Source organism: Agrilus planipennis, unplaced genomic scaffold (genome assembly GCF_000699045.2).
Source record: "Agrilus planipennis isolate EAB-ADULT unplaced genomic scaffold, Apla_2.0 scaffold6, whole genome shotgun sequence".
In the NCBI taxonomy this organism is placed as follows: Eukaryota; Metazoa; Arthropoda; class Insecta; order Coleoptera; family Buprestidae; genus Agrilus; species Agrilus planipennis.
The window spans coordinates 7,264-27,727 of record NW_020439302.1 but is presented as its reverse complement, the minus strand read 5'-3'; the positions used below and the strand labels follow the sequence as shown (position 1 = coordinate 27,727).

The window sequence follows — 20,464 nt, the reverse complement described above, 5'->3', positions numbered from 1 at the left end:
ATTTTGTATTTTACATTTGAAATAACAAATCAAAAAAGTATTTGCATTTTGTATTTAAATACTTTTAAAAAAACCATTTTAAACATCTCTACATATTTCTACCTTTCAAAATACACGATCACTTGTCACCTGCACAAAATCACATCGATTATATTTTACTTCCTCTTCAGAATAACTATTCCTACGGATATCCGGGAATGGGGGGAAATTGTCAATATAGTAAGCAATTTACGACTTCACGTACATTTATAAACTAGCACGAATATAATTTATTCACTAAACACGAACAATATTTAGTTGACAAAGTTTCAATATAATAAGCAGTAGGTAATACTTTTACGGCAAATGATATATATATTTTGATAAAGCAGTTGTTATATACACTTGTTTTGACTAAAACTTCGGAAAATCCAAGGAAATGCTTATTCACACTCGCGCACAGTCACCGTCTGAATTTATGTATGTCGCAGGAAGAAAGTGAATGAAAAGAAATTCTATTCACATGAATACGTACCTACGTGTTGGACGCATTCTTGAAAAGTACAGTCACTGACAAAATTATGATTTCTAGAGGCGTACGCCCGCACAAGAAAAACTTTTCCCAAACTCATTCTTATTTGAATACCAATTACCTATTGTCTATTGAGTTTGTATACAGGGTGACTCTTTCTATACACAAATACGTTTTCTTTTTATTAATTTGCTATTAGAAATCACGGCAATTATTCCTTTTAAAAGCAACAATAATAATCATAAACAATTACTTTTGTTAAAACGTTAAAAATTAATAATGTTATTAGAAAACATTCAAAAAACGTTTCGCACCCAGGGCGCCAACCTCAGACTGTAGCCTCGACTTGACTGATCGTGAGATAGATAGGGCTCATGAATAATTTGTCAATCTTATACCGAAAAGATACCACAATAATTAATATAATAATATTAAAACCATTTGTGTTTGGTTGTTAAGTCATAAAAGATCATTTATTGTCAAGTACTTTTTTACGATTTTATCAATAAAAATCACACGGTTCTACGTAACGATATCGCGTACTTGTTTTATCATTAGCTTATCGCTCAGACATGCACGTAATAAATATTTGCTGATACCGAGGAAGTCGCTAATTCAAAAATAAACAGGAAATTGACGTAAAAATTGAAGCGAATTTTGATAAACGAGCAATCCGATACAATTTATCAGCGACTTATGTATTTTGAAATTAAAATTAACAAAACACTAATTAAAAACAGCCACTGAGGGTTTCAGTCCATTCTTTGTGAAATAAATATTCATTTTACAATTCTAAGTAGCCTAGATAGGTTGGTAGGACACCTTCTCAGGTATGAAGGTCTAGTCAGAGACATATTAGAGGCAAAAACAGGAGTTAAGAGAAGTAGATTACTGTTCGCAAATAGTTAAGGATGGGGTATGTCCTATTTTTAGGGAAATGCGAAGATTAGCTCAGGATAGAAATGAGTGGAGGTGCGTGTCCAACCAGTTTTAGGACTGACGACCTTAATATGATGATGAATTCTAAGTTCAAAAGCAGAGACTTAAAATAAATTAGATTATACATAACATGGGATAATGAGGTCTGTCCTTAGGCCAAATTTTTAGCGATACCTACGCTGTAACTCGTTAAACATAAGTTTTCACCTCAGTTTTCACAAATAATACCTATTGCAATTTATTTCTTACGATTATCAATAAAATTTTAGCTGATAAGACTAGATATTTTATACACATTTCATTTTCCTCTGTACTTTTCATTTCTTTTTCCAATAATCAACTATCCATCAATTTACCCTAAAAAAAGGCAGGGCCGGCACTAACCGGCAAGTCCAATGACTTTTAGAGGCCCAGGGACAAAAGATAATTAAAATGATATTGACTACAATCAATCAGTCTAAGCTTATCGTCTTCCTGTTATAAAAGATTTTATTTCATTTATAACCAAACCGTTAAAGGATTCAAATCAATAAAAGTAATATTAAATTCTTATCGGTTACATTTGTGAAAAGATTATTATGAAAACAAAAAACTTTAGAAATTAATTTATAGGTATCTATAAAATTTAGGTGAGATAAAAATATAAATTTATACACCCACGTACATATTTGATGAAAATCGAAAATTGTCAAAACTAGAGATAAGCCTAAAAAAAATATGTAGGTACATTTTTATAATGTCTCAAAAAAGTTTTAAATTGCATATTAACCCTACAATGTGTAAGAGTAAACTTGAATATACATATAAATGAATGTTTGTTTCTATGCGTTCTTAGGCCATTCATTCGATTGCGATGAAACTAGTGAGTTATTGCCTACCTACAAGCAAAAAAAAGTTTTTTTTTGTATAAAAAAGGGAATAAAAAAACAGAAACATTCATTTAAAGTTGAGCACGTAAAATTCAGCGGGAGATGTGCTCGCCGACGACGTCGGCGACCGGAATGTTCAGGTTCTATACGCAGGACAATTCCAGCAACGCTGTTCGTTGCAATTATTTGTTATAAAAGAAAGAATCCACCACTAGATAAATATACATTGTACTCACGATAATTAAAAGGACATATACAACGGGCACATGGAAAAGCGTGTGGATCACTACTGCACCCGCTCCTGTCTTTGCGCACACATAAAGGCTGCACTGCCAAGGACTGATGTCTAGTATCCTAGTTCCCTACTATAATATAGACTGTTTATTAGTCAGCTGTTTTAATACCTGTAGCCGGTTATGATCCATTAAATTTATCGCATTATTGTGTGTTTATTGTACTGTGTTGTGTTGTATTATTATTTAATGTATAGGTAGATAGTAGGTAAACACAAATGTTTTAAAGGACGCGAGCATACAAAATATTTTTACACGTATAGGTACACAAATACACACACACTCGCACAGGATGTCCGTATCCTTGCCGTATTGAAGTAAGCAGGAAAAGGAAATGGCATTATCAACGATTTTCAATTACTATTATCGCTTTTCCGGCACCCGGATGCCCGATTCGCGGACGAGCGCGGTGAGAGACACGCCTAGGCTATCGCTTTACCTGAACCGAACTTTTGTTAACATTTCCACCAATAATTTTACAGTCATCGTCGTTCCTAATTAACTTTTTGTATTTCGTACTACCAACTACATCATATCCTGCTAAAAATAATTTAACTATTAACTACTATTATAATGCGAATTATGAAGTCATTTACAACAGTCAAATTAGAGATATATTAGAGGCAGAAGCAGGAGTTGAGAGGGGTAGAAGCAGACCCAGATTAGATTTTCAAGAAATTTGAAGATTGGCTTAAGATAAACAGAAGTGGAAGTGCGTGTCCAACCTATATTTGCGTTGAAGACTTTAGGTTGATCGTGATACTAAAATTGTCAGACACTATTACAAAACGGTTTAAAATCATTTATAAATAAGTAATATTAAAGAAACTGGAGTGATAAGAGCTAGATTTAGCTCACTCTGAGCTTTTAGACTCATGAACAGATAAGCATCAAGGATAGACAAACAGTTTCTTCAAAAAACCTTTTTAAATAATCTAATCTAATCAATCTCACAAATCTCTTGTTAATATGTCATGGATTATGGATAAAAGTTGGACACTGCATCATTGGTCTTCACTCATTTACTCATTATAAATAGGCATTGTTCTAGTATGAACTATAGGCCCTAGGTGGACTTGTATTGTATAACGATAACATTTGCTGTTGTCCAGTTACCAACTGACCAAATTCTATGTCTTTCCTATTCTTAAATTTAGCACAGTGTCGTCCAGTAGATATATGATATATATCGTTCAGTTGATATTTGATATAAGTATATATTTTTTTATATTTGGATACAACGAAAGTCTTCTTGAAAAATCAAAACCAAAAATGTTGATGTTTCAAAGAAACTGTTTGTTGTCTAAAAAACGATTCATTGAAACAACTCTCTAGCTAATATTAATTTGAAATCATTTTTTCGATTTTTTATTTACCCACTACAAACTACCTCAAATTAATGAGGGAAAAATTGTTGTTGTTTTTCCCTCATTAATTTGAGGTAGTTTGTAGTGGGTAAATAAAAAATCGAAAAAATGATTTCAAATTAATATTCCATATTAATCCACTATTAAGTAACTAACAATGTCATAGGATTTCATATATTTAACTCTCTAGCTGATGCAAATTATTGAAATTATCTTCGGAAATCTTAGCTAAATTTCTATTTCTAATATTTCTAAGCAATTGTTCGACTAATTTACAATTAGATTCCATTTCAAGTAGAACTTCTAGCACGACAAAAGAATTGGTGAAAATTATGTTATTCAATACACCCAATATGAACTCTAAATGAAAAGATTCAGGAAATAATAATTAAATTCCGAAATAAAAAAATGTTTCATTCAAGCAATAAAACTGATGGCCTATTTAATATCGACTTTCTTTAAGGATTCCGATGATTTCTGAATTGTATTTATCTTAGGGTATATCATATATTTAGTACTTCGTTCATGTATTTCATGCATTTAAATGCAAATTTGTTCATTTTTGTACCGGCTTTTCTGCTAAATACGGTTCTGTACATACATTTACATATATGAATGATAAGTAAATTATTATCACGAAGGTACTTATTAGAAATACATTGCAGTTTCCGGAAGTGTGATCAATTTTAGTTACATATCCATGCCTAGTTTATGTATGACTTCATGCTAATAAAATTGACGAGAGCGATTGATAATAATTTTCAAAGTGAACACTCATAATTTTACGAGTATTTTCCGGTAAATTTATTAAAGCAGTTAGCAGTTTCAAGAATTGTTATTATTAATCTTTTACGTATTTATCGTTATTGTTGAGAAAATATACATATATCTACGAAAATGTTTGCGGAAATCAATAAAAATCCTGAATGCTTAATTAGTTTTTGAAAATAAGTATCATACAAATATTTTTTCTAGTAAGTACCTAGGTACTAGGTACCTTATCGTATGCGTTGTTCCACTTTTTAGTAATCATCAGTGTAGATACACTTGATGATTAAATAAAACAACACCATCTAATTAAATTAATAGATATTACGTAATAGGAATAAAAAATAATAACCAACTACTCACCAGTTGAATAAATAGGTATTACAAAATTATTCCCTTTCTTCCTCCCAAAAAACTTCAATTCACTCAAATCGCTTCGATTAAAACAAATAAATCAATCGATTAAGTGATAACAACTGACGATTCATAACAATGATTTTATTTAAAAAAAACATTTGCATCTACATGTACTGAACTTGACATCCGTACTGCTGGAGACCAGCCCGAAGAATGATATTTCCGCTCGATTGTGGTGCTAGTCATATAGGGGTGGCAACCCCCGGCGAGCGGCGGACATTTAAAAACCCGCGCAGTATTCACAACCGGAGCTTACGGACTTGCTAAATGCGAACCGTTTCGTGCCTGTTGTAGACTCTCGTCCTCAACGGCAGACGTCGTCGAGCACCGTCGGTTTCCTGGTTGTAATAAACCGTCGTCGTCGTCGCAAGATCAGACGGCGACGCCGAGTGCGCCCAAGGCGTTACAATAATAATAGCAAATTAATTGGTTTAGGAACAGGAAGTTTTACTTTAGCTGTTTTCGTCTGTGAATGCCTCAGACAAGCCATTCCATTCGGTATCAGACGCAGGAGAAAACAAGGGGTATCCCAAAAAACGGTTTAGGGGCACTGGCGAACAAAAAAATTCTTCCGATTCTCAAATTTTGCTTTAATTGTTTTTCGATTTCTTAATACTCAAATTGACGAAAAAAATGTATAGATATCATTTATAATGCGACTAAATTTGAAACTCGCGGGCAAAAATAGTGCGGTGATATTCGTTTATTATGACTCAGCCTATATCGACCAACCGCTTAATATGAAGTAGTTGCAGTGTTAAGTTTGGTTTTCATATTGAATTCTCTATAGGAAAGTTTGAACATAATGACTCCGTTTAAAATGACATATCGTTTATTATGACTGATTCTCAAGAAATCATATCCGGCTGTAGTGACCCAAATGATTAATAATCACATTTTCGCTCATTTTTCTGACGCTTCTTATGTATTATTGATTGATATTACTATTCATCGTTCTTTTGCTTTTTCTGTTAATCAATATATACAATTTGTACTTTTTTCTCTCTATTAAACTAAATAACTAACCAAAATAGAAAGTTATTTATTTTCCGAGACTATGCTTTGTACGACGCCCGCTTAGTAAGACGTGTTTGTCATTTCCCCTCGGTGTCATTATATGCGGATTCCACTGCAATACTCTCTGTGATACATGATACCTGTCGTTTACTATGACATCGGATATTACGACGGAACTACTACAGCAACGGCAAATGTCAAATTATCTTTCATAACGACAAATTCGTACAAATACCTTGAACTGTTTTTTATTTAAAAAAATAAGTCAAATAAATACAATTGAGATATTATAGACAGGCGTGGTTGTCCGGATAAAGCGGTCAACTGTTATAAAAGACCAAATTTTACTGATTCCTTCAACGTTGTTATAATAAACTATGCAGAAAATAGAAAGATACCGCATTTTTGGCACAAAAATGTTATTATTAATCATTTGGGTCACTATAGCCGGATATGATTTCTTGAGAATCAGTCATAATAAACGATATGTCATTTTCAACGGAGTCATTATATCCAAACTTTCTTACAGAGAATTCAATATGAAAACAACTTAACACTGCAATTACTTCATATTAAGCGGTTAGCCAATATAGGCGGAGTCATAATAAACGAATTCCACTGTACCAGTAATTATGAATTTAGTGTTTCAAACAAGGAAAATTGTTTTTTCATACATTACACCTTTAAAAGGAAATGTGAAGTGACACCAGCGTTTTCACTTCTATTGCCTATATGAAAAATACAATTTTATTTATCAACAATTTTATTATAACAACAATTAAGTTCAGAACAGCAGATGCTACATCCAAAAATGGCAAAAAAAATCACCCACGTAAGCAGGTACCTCGCCCCGGTCATAAAATTAATATTTTTACAACCGACTTAACAGGAACGAGCTCATTTGTAGTCCTAAACAGTTTCCTTCTTAAGCTTCCTCTTAACATCCGGCTGGATACATTGTATTTTTTCCGTATTCAACGGTCAACCACCAGAAGTCTTGCAACAAGAAGGCCTAAATGAATTGTAGGTATATAAAGTTGACACCTGCCCATTATTGTCCACTTTTTTTTTTCTTCTTACCACCACGAGGACGACGGCGACGCTCAATCTGCCAGAGGGAGGTGGCCATCCTGAACGACAACGTCCCATATATGTATGTATTAATATGTTTGTGTACCTTTCGCTTGCAGATGGTACCCCCCATGACAATCCAAGGAAATGATTACAATGGTATTACACGTAGTCGCTATGTGGGTGTGCGAGGATTGTTGATATAGGTCCCGGATGGACACGGTCGTCCGTCGCACTTTAGGCACGTATAGCTGCGTGATACCGAATATCCCGGTGACAAATTATTATTNAAGGGCCGGATGAACTGTTTTAAAAAAATGAAACTAATAAACTGGCGTCAGCCCCTTTCGGTAATGGCCTGTTTTGTAAATAATTAAAGATGAGAAAAAGGAAATGATTCGGCCGTTACCATAATCGATTAATCATCGTACGATGGTAGGATACAACGTGACGAAGCACGTGGGGCAGGAGGTCCTCATGGAAAAATGACGAAACAAACATATGTTACTAATCTCAGTGGGCTCGGTTTTTCGTGTGCTGCCCTAAAAGCTTCCTCAAACACTTATACATGTGTAACTATTTATTAACATAGTTTTTAGGGCTCTCGTCTCGTAATGGGGCGGATGCAGAGGCAGTAGAATTTATTTTCAAAGCAAACACTATCGGATAATAAACCCATTAACTAGAGGCCATAAAAATTAACATACCTGACGTCACAAAATTTGTCACAGAAATAACGCTTATTAAATCTATCTATAATTTATATGCCTTCATAACTATCGCGATTAATTAAGAGCAGATTATAAAAAAAAAATAATACAACGTGTAATTATACAACACGCTACTTAAGTGAAACTTCTTCAAACATACCGGGATATAGGGGTTAAGGAATTGGTTTAATGGTAATATTTGTACACTATGCTTCGCACGGGTGCAATGCTGATAGTAAATATACTACAGAATGTCTTTATGTNAAATATTAAGTATATATAATAACTAGTAATGTTCAAAAAGTAAAATAAGTTTGCTTTTTAATATTTCAATTTATTACAATTGGACTGTAAAATCGTATCGCTTTATGTGGCCTTTGTCTACTAACTGAGCACCCCCTAGTAAAGTTGTTTTACTTCTTGAATATTTACAAAATATCGCATAATGTACCTACCAAGAAATCAGTTGAAATTATTAATTAGAAATACTTCCCAGTTTAATTCTATTTTTGCATAAGAGAACTCTAGAAAGAAAATAAGACGGAACGTGTGCCGTGGGGAATTATTTAGTTTAAAATTTTACGACCTCATTTCGTGGCGATTTCTTCCCGACAATTGAACTTCCTTTCCTAGTTTTATTGCTGCCTAATAAGATTATCCGTACAGAGCAGGACAAAAGGAATGTGTGTCCAAACGCCGCTTCGTATGTATTCCTTTTCTAACTAACAACTTCCTGTGGTGCCTTTCCGGCGTTCGAATTTTACAATTATTTCGGTATCCGGTGCCCAAGGCCTCGGCACATAAGACAAATTTTTATGGACCCTCATTTTCATCCCTTCCGTTCTTCTATTCGCCTATTTGATGACAGCTCATAAATCTCAATCAAAACCGAATATAATTTAAAAGAAAAAGGCCAATTTAGTATCTAACAATGTTCATATCTGTTTTAATCCATTAACAACTGCAATTAATTTACACATACCAATGTAAATTTATTTCATTAATTCAAAAACGTTTATTTTCTTGTATTTAAATATTTTCATGAGTATTAATTTTGCAAGAGTATTTTAATTCAAATATTGATTTAATCGTTTTCCAATTATGAAGGACAATTTTCATAAGCGTAATGATGCTCTCAACGAACAAAAAGTACAGTTTTGTGTTATATAATATTTTAAAATCAAATTTTATCAGAAATATTTAATTTTAATTTTTAGTCGATATAAGTGCGGAATTTTAAAATATGGCGGTAACATTTCCACCATAGAGCAAACTGAACTGCTCATAACTTCAAGTCACACTTCAGTCAATAACAATGCTTGTTGTTGACGTTTGTGGTCTTTGATTGATGTTGTCATAATTTTAACCTAATAAATTTCAGAACGTAAAATAGTGATAAATACTAAAGTGTGGGTATTTTTTACCATATTTACGAGTTAAAATAAGTCATGGAGGAACAGGAAGTTTCTGACGTACTTAAGAAATATTTCAGGTTTGATTCCTTTAAATCAGAACTACAAAAAGATGCCATTCTTGAAATATGTAAAAGTAGGTAAAAATTAAGATGGTAATCCAACATTCCAACATTTGTTTTTACAGGAGAACATGATGTTTTAGTATCTATGCCTACAGGATCTGGTAAATCATTATGTTACCAATTACCAGCAGTATTACAAAATCAAAAGTTGGCATTAGTTTTCTCTCCTTTGCTAGCCTTAATAAAGGTAGGTCATGGTTTTTGGAAGAGTATCCTTAAAAGAAAATTTGGTTGAGTGTAGGACTTTTCAGGATCAAATTGATCACTTGTCAGTTCTAAGAATAAAAGCAGCATCGTTGAATTCAAAAACACTAAAACAAGAGAAAGATTGGATCTTGAACGATATAAAGTCTGTTAATCCAACAATTAAGTTACTGTACATAACGCCTGAACAAGCTGCTAGTAATAATTTTAAAGTAAGTGGTTTAATTTAGATAAAATGATAATTAATTAATTGCCTATTTGTTACTAGTTAAAGTAAAGTCAAAATCTTAATTTAACTTTTCAGGAACTATTTCAGCATTTAGTGAAATTTAATAAAATCTCGTATATAGTTGTTGATGAAGCCCATTGTGTTAGCCAATGGGGCCATGATTTTCGTCCTGATTATTTGAAATTAGGGGAGTTACGAGTTGACAACAATATTCCTTTTGTTGCACTTACAGCTACGGCAGGGGCTGAAGTAGGTTACTAATTGAGATTTTGTAAATACTGATTTCATTTTGTTATCTTTTAAGGTCATTAAAGACATAGTTTCAAGTCTAAGGTTTCCAGAGTCTTACAAAACATTCAGATCTTCTTGTTTTCGTAGCAATTTATTTTATGATGTCTATTTTCAAAACAGTTTGGATACACAGATATTTGATCATTTAAAAAGTTTTGTTGCTGGCTGTTTACATTTAAGAAATGAAGATGATGTTCCTAAGGTGTGTATGGCACAATTTGCTCACTGCTTCTGTCCTCTCTTTTGGTCAAGTCAATTATTGTTTTTCCTGTTGTGTTACATTTTCAACAGTTACCATCCCATGTTGTAATTAGCATTATGGTGTTACTAAAAAGAAATCATTTTATTTGTAGGAGTCAAAATCTTGTGGTATAATTTATTGTAGAACTAGAGATCAAACAGAATTTTTAGCAAATAAGTTAAGTAGTTTAGGTATAACAACCAAATGTTACCACGCTGGTTTAACCAGTAGCCAGAGGTTGTCATACCAGGAAGGTTGGCAAAGAGGGGAATTCCCAGTCATTTGTGCAACTATTAGTTTTGGCATGGGCGTAGATAAGGCGACGGTGAGGTGAGATTTAACTTTTTAATTTTTATTTAGATTCATAGGCGATTTCCTATGTAGATAAGATAACTTTGTAGGTTTGTTATACATTGGGGAGTTCCAAAAGATCCTGCTTCTTTTTACCAAGAATCTGGAAGGGCGGGACGAGACGGAAGACCATCAAAATGTCGTATTTACTACAATAGAGCAGATCGAAAAGCAATTGAATTCCATTTAAGTCACGATCTTGGTAAAGCCAATAAAGAATCAAAAAAAATAAAAGCCCAAAATGCAATAAAGGCCTTCACTAAAATCGTAGAATATTGCGAAACAGTAAAGTAAATAACTGTCTGTTTTAACTTGAGCTTTTTTATTGCAACATAATAAAATAAATTGCAGGGAATGTCGACACAAACTTTTCACAGATCATTTTGGAGAACCCCCACCACCCTGCAACGGCCGATGTGATATATGTATTGATAAAAAATCGGTAGAAGAAAGAGTGCATAATTTTATGGTCCAGAATATACAGTTTCATACTTCTGCAAATGATGACAACGATTATTCTGAGTTATATGAAGGTGGACGGAATGGCAGTAAAGAGTAAATTTTTGTTGCAAATTTTGTAATGTTTATATCATATACATTTCATTTTAATTATAGAGAATATATAGCATATTTAAGAGATGGTGAAGGAAGTAATGATAGTGACTTTTTTGGTAGTTTTGAGAGGGAAAAGGCCGCTAAAAAAGAATGCAACGATCTTATAAGAAAGCAATTCGAACTCCGAAAAAATCCACGAGTAATTAATTAATATAAACTTATGAAATTACTTATTAAATTTGATTTTTCTGTCGTAGGAAGTGTCTCACGATACTATTGACAAATTATTTAACGCAAATAAAAGAGTGATTGCAGCATCTTCGACTTCTAGTAAAGTTAGCGGTCTTAATTTAGGTATTAGGGAACAGTATGTTACCAAGATTAAAGATGTACTGTGGGCAAACTATTCTGAATGCTGTGATGATAAGAAGTACGATATTAAAGATATCGAAAGTTGCGCTGTTGATATTGAATATTCAGTTTTTTCATCTAATACAACTGTCACTATGTACAGAAATTCGCTAGCAAAAATCGTAAGATTCCTTGTAATATATTCATGCTCCCAAACGTCATACAATTTCATTGTTTTAGGTGTTTAATATTAAAAAACAAACGCAAAGTAAACAGATATATGAAGCACTTGTTGGATTCACCCCAAAACCGCGTAAAAACGAAACACTTGCAGACGTTTTTCGAAGACTAGAAAAGGAGCAAATGCTGAGGAAAGAACAAGAAAATTCTGACTTGGTCGAAAAGAAAAGAAAACAAAATTTTGGCTTTACAACGGCCAAAGAACTTCTTGAAAGCAAAAAGATTAAACTAGACAAAAATCAGTCAACTATCGGCTCATTTTTTAAGAAAAAAGAAAAACAGGAACCATACAACAGCGGTTCTGAATTGATTGAGGCTGCAGAAGAAAACTCTGATTCTAGAGAAAGTTTTACAAAGAAAAACAATGACGAAGAAACGAAAAAGAAAAAAGATAAGAAAGGTAAAGATCTGAAAGAAATATTTGGCGACAGTTCCGATTTAGATGACGACGACTTGAATATCGAAAATAATGAAGCATCTTCCTATAATAATAACGACCCAAAAAGCCCAAAAATGTCAGACTTATTTGGCGACTACAGTGATGATAATGAATCAAAGAAAGATTTAAAAGAGTCGCAACTAAATTTAGACAACTTATTTGGCGACGATTCCGATTTAGACGCTGCTTACTTAGAACTAGAAAACAGTTTAAAAGAAACACTTCAATCGCAAAAACCGCACCAGAAAAAGTCTAAGCAAAGAAAGGGCTCAAAAGAATCGTCCAAATATGACGAAACCAAACGTAAACGATCAAAAGATAACAGTAAACGTCGCAAAAGCTCGGAAGAGTCATCGCAAAGTAAGAGTTCGCCAGAAAATTCAAAACACTTTAAAAAACGTTCAAATGATTATAAGAACCATAAACATTCGGACAAATCCAAATCCACTAAGACTGTAGACGAGTTTGCTAGTGTTAGAAGTATAAGTGAATCCAAACACTTTGAAAATTCAGATGAATCTAAACACTCTAAAAGTGAAGATGAGTCTAAACTTTCCCAAGACGAAGATAAATTAAAATACTCTAAAAGAACAGATGATTCTAAGCACTCAAAAAATACTCCAAGTGAATCTAAGCATTTCAAAAGTACAGATGAATGTGAACAATCTAGGGAAACAGACGAATCCCAAAATTTTGTATTTGTAACTGAATTCAAGCACTCTAGAACTCCAGATAAATCCAAACGCCCAAATGAATCCCGGCAGTCTATAAGTTTGGATGAATCTAAACACCCCAGAAATCCAGACGAATCCAAGCGCATTAGTACTACTAATGAATCAAAATGCCCTAGAAGTCCAAACGAATCTTATGATTCCAGAAATACTGATCGGTCCGAGCACTCTAAAGGTGAACACAAGCACCATGGGAGTGCTTCAGAATCCAAACATTGTAAACGTCATAATAGCCCAGAAGACCATAAAAACACCGACGAAACTAAACGTCATAAAGTATCGGATAAATTCAAACACTATACATATTCCTCTGAAATCAAACATTACCACGAAACCAAAAACTTTATGGTACCTGATGATATTGTAAATATCAAAGAAAAGACAAATAAATGTGATGAGGGTGCTGTAAAACCGATTTTAGAAAATTCGGTTGAATGTAATAAGGTGTCGATTCCTACCACAAGCAATGCTCAAAAAGGGAATGAAGCTCTTGAAGCAATTCCTAAAACAAGCGATAAAAAAGTGATCAACGATCCGAGGTCACGACCCTCTGAAAATGTTCAGAAAAAGGGCAAACTGAAAAAAGCAGAAATCGGAACGTTGGTTGTTAAATTACTTACTCCTGCTTATGCTGAAAAGAGGTTTGACTCGAAGGATACATTCAAAAGTATGGCAAGAAATATTTCACATTCGCTTCTAGACAAAGGTAATATATATTTAATAACAATTTTTAATTTTAATTAGATTCGTCTGTTTTATCCCTAATAATTTTTATTTTCATATTACATTATATTTATATAATTCGCGTAGAATTACTGAATCAGTGGCCACTTTTTTTTGAGTATTCCTTGTTTCCATTTTTGTTCTTGGAATTTAATTTTTAAAAAAGTAGTAATTTTAATAGCGTTGGCGATTATCGTGGTAACAATTTGGGTTGTTAAATCAATAATTCTAATTATATTAAAAATGGATCTTGAACAATTCCTACCTGAAGATCTCAAAAAAACTCTTGAAGAATTAAAGCTTAATATCGTAAAAACTAGCCCAAATAAAAATAAGAAACATAAAGAAGGTGACTTGGTACAGGCAATGCCATTTTTTAAAATCCCTCAGGACTGTCTTGAACATGACTTTAGACCTAATCGAATTAAAACAATAATTGTGCAAGAATTCGAGAGTAATTTAAAAGGAAAAATCTACGACAGTGGCGAAGTAAAAAAGTGGATTACAAATATTGCAGACGGTGTAAACGATAATATCAAAGATTTAAAAATGTTTAGATATAAGCACGCAGTTCAGGTCGTTTTAGGAGAAAAAGGGGCTGGTTTTAACTACGGATTCAGATGCGTATGGGATCCCAATGTAGATAATTGTACATCTGAAATTTTTACAAACGATTCATTTTTTTGTGTAGTAACTGTTTTTGCAATGTATTTGTATTAAAAAATTTAGTTATTTATTTATAAAATTACGATTTGTACATCAAAAACAGTAGAGAAAAAGAAATTAATTACTTAATTCTTTTGCAGATGAATTGGAAATAAAAAAATTTGTACATAACTTTCTCAAAAATCATAGAAAGATAACCGTTGATACAACCTTGTAAGTAGAAAGTAAACACAAATTTATTATATTTGTTTTGCAGTTTTTATCATGTAGTATACCCAGTTATTTTTTCTCACAATAACTCCAAACATTTTAACGAAAGTCACCTTTATTAAATAAGCGTTTTAACGACTTTACAAACAATGGGAAAAAAGAAAAGGCATGTCTTGTTTCCATCTAAATACCTTTTCGATCACAGAGCTGTTTCACATTTGAATGTAACCTTTTAAAAATTAAACTTGTTTCTTTTTTGCTTTACGTTTTTTTGTGGGTGTATCTGGTAATTCTTCTGGACGTGGTAACGCGTGCCTAATGGTATATTCTTCGGCATTTTTCATAAATTTCTTTCTATCTCTTATAAATTCTTCTACCACATCAGTCCTTATTGGAGTGTCTGGATCAGGGTCTTGAACCAAAGCTATTAAAGTTTGTATAACTAAAAATAGAACGATTCAATGATTATTTTTTTACGATATTTATCTATCTTCAAATTATTAGACCGGAAGTCACATTGATTTAGAAGTAAAAAAATTGAAACAAATTTTTTACTCGTCAACTATTGAATGAATTTTACTATAACGACGTAACGTAGAATGACAAAACACTTGGTAATATCTAGATAGTGGAACTGTCGTTTGGGGGGTGAGGAAAAGGGAATGGGGGATGACCTAGTACAATACTAAACAAGTGTTTGCATAGGGGTGAAGATGAACATTTGAAAAAGTGATTATATATACAATGGGATCGTCGATTAGAACAGGCGGAAGCGGTTGGGTTAGAGAGGATAGGGTAGAATGCTAAATTTTTTGGTGGGGGGTGGAGGGGTTGGAAGCTGCACAGCAATATAATTTCACTGATTTCCACCTACAAACACTTGTTTAGTACTTTTTCTTTTAAGTCATCCATGGACAGCTTTTCTGTTTATTACAAAATAAACCATTTTTTAATGTCCGAAATTTGAAACTTATAAAATGTTAATTTATTTGAAGATATTCTTTTATAGAACAGTAATTTGCCTGAAAAATTAATAATTAACTATTTATAATGAACACTAATCTGTGGTCAAAACATATTGTCATGGCAAATGATATTAGTTGGTTAATGAAGGATCTCTAAGGTCACCAATTTATTGCTATAATAAATAATATCCTAAGAGATAAAAATAAAAAAACTTGTCTAATGTAAAATTAATTTATTGTAATGCTATAAGTTTAGCTGCAAACCTTAACAACAGTACACTAATGTTCTAAATGTACAGTATGTAATAACAATACTATTTTTTTGCAAGGTTTACAACAGCCATTCAATTTTTCTTCTTTGTTTTCAAGCAATAGGAAAGGTACTTTACAATAGAATTACAAGTAGAGGAATTTAATCAAGAGATATCATGCATTACTTTTTTCATTTTGAGAGGAAAATAAAGAAACCTGGTGACTTTTTTGAAGAAATTCACTTGAGTTTGTTTTATTAATGCTTGGAGCTGATTTAACAATAATATGAAGATGAAAATGACGGGCAACTATTAATCAGATGGTCGTTTTTCACTGTGTTTCTTGGTGAATTCTTCTGCGTTTTTCGCGAATTTTTTCTTGTCCTTCAAATATTCCTCTGCTAGGTCTGCCCTCAAAGGGTGCTCAGGTTCAGGTTCATTTACTAAGGCTACTAATGCTTGTATAACTGCAAAATAAACCAATATTACCATTTGCCATGACATCTTCATCCAATTTGTGAACAAAAGATGATAAGATTCAAAAAACTTTGACATGTGTGATAACATTCTAAACAAAACAAATTGATAAATTTAAAATATAAAATTTTCAAGTTCCCATCACCCCTTTTTACATTTAACGAAAATAAAGGAGAAGGCATTTGTATCCTAATAACAGCACCTTGATCTGTCCTAGTTGCAGGTTTCCAATTTTCTGCAGCAATAATCGGTAAACAGACTTGCCCTTTTTCATCTATATTGGGATGGTAAATCTTCGTTTTAAAGTTTATCTTTGGTGGTTTAAAAGGGTATTCAGCTGGGAAATTAATCTCTATTTTAAAAGCACCTTTGTTGTACGGTGGGCTGTCCTAAAATCAAGTATATAAAGAACATTAAGTTCCTGGTCAGTAATTTATTGAAACTTCCTGGCGTGGATTGCGATTTTGAGCTTATCAGCCATTATCAACATGCCATAAACAGTTTGATAAGTCACTGACTAAACTGAATACATCAAGTTATAATTTACAGTAGCTACTTAAAAACAATTGCAATTACTTGTGGGACAAAAATTGCTAATTGTTTGTCTTATTTAATAATTAAGATTACTTACTGGTACAATTAACCCTTGCCAAGTTAATATATTTGATTCGTCTACTTGAATGTCACGAAATGATTTTAAACCAGAATGCCTTATATCTCCTAATTCCTGAAACCATTAATTGAAATTATTCACGATCCACATTATAAAAGCTTTAAGATATAAAACAATTTCCTTCAAATATATTTAATTTTTAGAAGTAACGATTCATAATAAAAATGTACACACATTCACAAAGACAAACAAAACTAAACAATAGGTAACAGTAAATACAAAGCATATAATCAGTAAAATTTGTATTTAAAGTACAATTTTAAATAATTTTATTACCTTTTGCAATCTTCTAGTGGCTGCCATTTTGAAATTGTTTCTACGAGTCACTCATATACGTTTTCTTTTCAAAATACTAAAATTTCTTTGGTTTTTCACAAAAGAATGAGCACTTATAGCTAATTTTGACACGAAATTGAGAGTATGAAAAATAAAAATGTAAAAAACTATTATAACGAATTATCTACCGTGAATAAAAACATGTTCAACTTCAAGTGTATGTCAATACTAATTATATACTAATAATGTAATAATAATAAAATAATCGCGACAATAATATTTTTTTGTACCTGCCCCGTTATTTTGGCAATTTTGGTTCCTTTTTCAAAAAACTATTGATCGTTTCTCAAGAAAATTATCTAATTTACTAAGAATAACTAAGAACAAATTACTTTTAGTAAAACTTTAAGCGCCCCTCCATTTTGAGTTACTTTGTGCGTTATGAGTTTAGATACTTTTCATAATATTATCTGCTTATTTCGGATTATAATTATATTTTACAATGTTATAACCTAATCTCAATTTCAGACAATAATTATGGTTCCATTCGTACATATACGCTCAGTGTAAAAACAAAAGTTTTACAAATAATTGAAAATTACTACTAAATATAAGTTTCAGATGGGACATGAAAGGAACACTTCTAAATCGAGAGCATATATCAAGAGGATTATCTAACATGAGGATCGAATATCTATGGGTAAACAAAATATTCCTAAAATCTTTAAACTCGTATCTATAATCTATGTCTATGATTATCTATGGCCTATGGTAAAGTCCATAGTTTGCCAAAAAATATGTCCATAGATTGATAAAATAATTTTAAAATAGCAGGTGATAAACAGCACCATAGGAATATACTGTCTTTTTGTTAACTGAAAACAGAAACAATAGCGGTAAGTAATTATATTAAAGATACTTAGATATTAATGTAATATCATTAATATTATGCATGTTATTAATTTATTGACAATTTTAGCAACAGACTACTTCCTGGAACATTTTGCATGAGGTGGAGAAAATACTTTTTTTGTAAAAGAATATCGAACTACTCCCTAATTTGTCAATTATTGGATATATTGGGAAGCATCAGTTTATCTTCATTTTTTCTGAAAATATCCAGTTGAAGTTTATAGCAACAGTGTATGCGTTGATTCAGTCATGAGAATTCATAGTGAAAAAAATTGAATGAAAAGAATTCTATGGAAGTGAGGAACAATACTAGGTAAGAATAGACGTTAAGAATTTTTATTTTAATTTAATTTTAAATTACAGGAATGTTGATTTTTAAATTTAAACGTAAAATACTTAATGTTGGCTTAATGATTCGTTTTTCGATTTATGCTCTATAGTTTTTATCTATACGTTTCCAGCATAAATTGGCAAACCCAATTATTTATGAATGTATGAATTTTTAGCATCTCCACCTTTTCCATGTACGTACCGTTTTGTAATAAAGACGACTTTACGTCGCCATTTTTAAAATTTTGTAATTTTACTTGCTTTCGGTGCATATTTTTATTGTATTTGACGTTTTAATTGTTTAAAAGTGTGGTTTAATCGTTTTTCTTTTCTATTTTTACAGATTTTCGTTAAATAAGAGTGGAAAACTGTTAATTTTGGTGATACTGAAAAAACAAGTGTGGTATGAACATTTAATCGTGAAGGATCTTGTTGTTCTTAAGGTGGGCATACAAGCTAATATATACATATATATAGTATATTTATTTGATATTAACTTTAATATTGTATTATGCACGTTGTTTATTAGGGAGGCTAAATTAATTATATCTGAATACTTTTCATAAAATATAATTTTACAGGAATATTATAAAAACATTAAATTACAGAGCATTGGTTCTTTCAGATCTCATTCGTTCCAGGAAGTATCTGTTCCTGTGGTTCTAAAGAAAGCATGAAGGTGTCTTTTTTCCATTTGGAACGGAAATGATGTGCCATTGCTTAAGGAAGGATTTATGTCAATAACTGGTAAGTAACAGTATTAAATAAAAATTTCAAATGAGGTTCCAGAAATTTCAGTTTCTTTGACATTTATAATTTATTTTCAATAGACAACTTTTTAAATTCAGAAATGGCCTAAGCGGATTAACAGGATTAATGCGCAACTGACCATTCCACCTTTTAACTTTACTACCACATATCCACTTTAAAATATAACTGATTTACTTGCTTTAAAAACATTAACTAATTACTTCTTCTTGTCTATTTCTATAGATTGCTCACTAAATGAGAAGGATTTGCAGTTAATTTTGGTGCTACTGAAACAACTGATGCTTTTGATGTCTTTTGATTTTGGCTCTGAGAATATGATGCAATTAGAAATTGTTGGGAAGTACTGAAACAATAAATTGTCTGCTGTGATATTCCTCCTAGATTTGGTCTAATTGGTAGATTTTAGAATGCTATTCTCTACAGATAATTAAGGTAGGAATACATGACACCCTTAATATTAATTGCTCTTTATTAATCTGTAATGGCATTTTTTTTAACAATTATCTATTGTGCACATTTTAAATTGGCGTTATGGCGTATGTATAGTATTTTAAATTGATTTTAATTAACATGTCTTTTTTTCCATTTCTACAGATGTTCCAACAAATGAGAGGGAATTAATGTTCAGTTTGGTTGACAACCAATGTCTACATGGGTGTCGGCTTTCGTGGTCCAAATTCTTGATTTGGTGTTTTGCGTCTTCGCCTTGCAACATCATGATTATGCAGTTAATCTTCGGCCCATGAGTAACAGCAACTGAAAAGAAAATCTTGAATTCCACTGAAACAACACATTTTCTGCTATGGTATTCCTCCTGGATTTGGTTTGCTTTTCAGACATGCAAATTTTGGAATATTACAGTCTACACTTAATTAAGGTGAGAATACTTTATATAATTAATTTTAATTGCTCCTTATTAATCTGTTACCACCGTATCTGTTTCAGATCGACGTTGGAGAAGACAAAGATGACCCCTTAGTTAAAATAGTTCTCTATCTTGCATGCTCTGTAATAGAATTCAAGTTCATTTTATTCAAATTAGTTTTTTACTTTGCGTGTTTTTTTTTCGTAGTTTATTT

General features: G+C 32.0%; 2 protein-coding genes and 1 long non-coding RNA gene across 6 annotated transcripts; 2 read left to right on the top strand and 1 right to left on the bottom strand.

Moving 5' to 3' along the window:
• The first annotated feature begins 9,272 nt into the window (after window positions 1-9,272).
• Window positions 9,273-14,990, top strand: LOC108732553. Of its 2 annotated transcripts, none has more exons than XM_018463433.2 (12): window positions 9,273-9,454; window positions 9,562-9,686; window positions 9,751-9,915; window positions 10,008-10,181; window positions 10,237-10,425; window positions 10,577-10,794; window positions 10,866-11,105; window positions 11,167-11,370; window positions 11,431-11,569; window positions 11,628-11,903; window positions 11,962-13,837; window positions 14,661-14,990. In XM_018463433.2, the coding sequence occupies exons 2-12, from the start codon at window positions 9,585-9,587 to the stop codon at window positions 14,735-14,737; spliced, it is 3,660 nt and encodes a 1,219-aa protein (XP_018318935.1). In that variant the 5' UTR covers window positions 9,273-9,454; window positions 9,562-9,584; the 3' UTR covers window positions 14,738-14,990. The 2 variants fall into 2 exon arrangements, with proteins under 2 accessions (XP_018318935.1, XP_018318927.1); XM_018463425.2 differs by having other exon boundaries at window positions 9,273-9,510.
• LOC108732571 (ubiquitin-conjugating enzyme E2 L3) lies at window positions 14,884-17,726 on the bottom strand. Of its 2 annotated transcripts, none has more exons than XM_018463444.2 (4): window positions 17,373-17,726; window positions 17,055-17,150; window positions 16,626-16,812; window positions 14,884-15,172 (listed from the first exon to the last, which is right to left on the bottom strand). In XM_018463444.2, the coding sequence occupies exons 1-4, from the start codon at window positions 17,397-17,399 to the stop codon at window positions 14,970-14,972; spliced, it is 513 nt and encodes a 170-aa protein (XP_018318946.1). In that variant the 5' UTR covers window positions 17,400-17,726; the 3' UTR covers window positions 14,884-14,969. The 2 variants fall into 2 exon arrangements, with proteins under 2 accessions (XP_018318946.1, XP_018318954.1); XM_018463452.2 differs by lacking the exon at window positions 14,884-15,172 and adding an exon at window positions 16,168-16,413 and having other exon boundaries at window positions 17,373-17,613.
• A 470-nt stretch (window positions 17,727-18,196) lies between these two features.
• Window positions 18,197-20,370, top strand: LOC108744846. Of its 2 annotated transcripts, XR_003231931.1 has the most exons (7): window positions 18,197-18,268; window positions 18,352-18,597; window positions 18,958-19,057; window positions 19,240-19,361; window positions 19,608-19,817; window positions 19,980-20,262; window positions 20,331-20,370. It is a non-coding gene; the product is annotated as an uncharacterized LOC108744846 (long non-coding RNA). The 2 variants fall into 2 exon arrangements; XR_003231930.1 differs by lacking the exons at window positions 18,197-18,268; window positions 18,352-18,597 and having other exon boundaries at window positions 18,868-19,057.
• Window positions 20,371-20,464: the final 94 nt, after the last annotated feature.

Bases quoted from the DNA above. Each gene is read 5' to 3' on its own strand.
- LOC108732571 (XM_018463444.2), bottom strand. From the start codon at position 17,399: ATGGCAGCCACTAGAAGATTGCAAAAG. The intron at 17,151-17,372 runs GTAATAAAATTA...TAATGGTTTCAG, and splicing joins CCACTAGAAGATTGCAAAAG to GAATTAGGAGATATAAGGCA. The intron at 16,813-17,054 runs GTAAGTAATCTT...ACTTGATTTTAG, and splicing joins GGCAAGGGTTAATTGTACCA to GACAGCCCACCGTACAACAA.
- LOC108732553 (XM_018463425.2), top strand. From the start codon at position 9,411: ATGGAGGAACAGGAAGTTTCTGACGTACTTAAGAAATATTTCAGGTTT. The intron at 9,687-9,750 runs GTAGGTCATGGT...AGGACTTTTCAG, and splicing joins CTTTGCTAGCCTTAATAAAG to GATCAAATTGATCACTTGTC. The intron at 10,795-10,865 runs GTGAGATTTAAC...ATAACTTTGTAG, and splicing joins GTAGATAAGGCGACGGTGAG to GTTTGTTATACATTGGGGAG.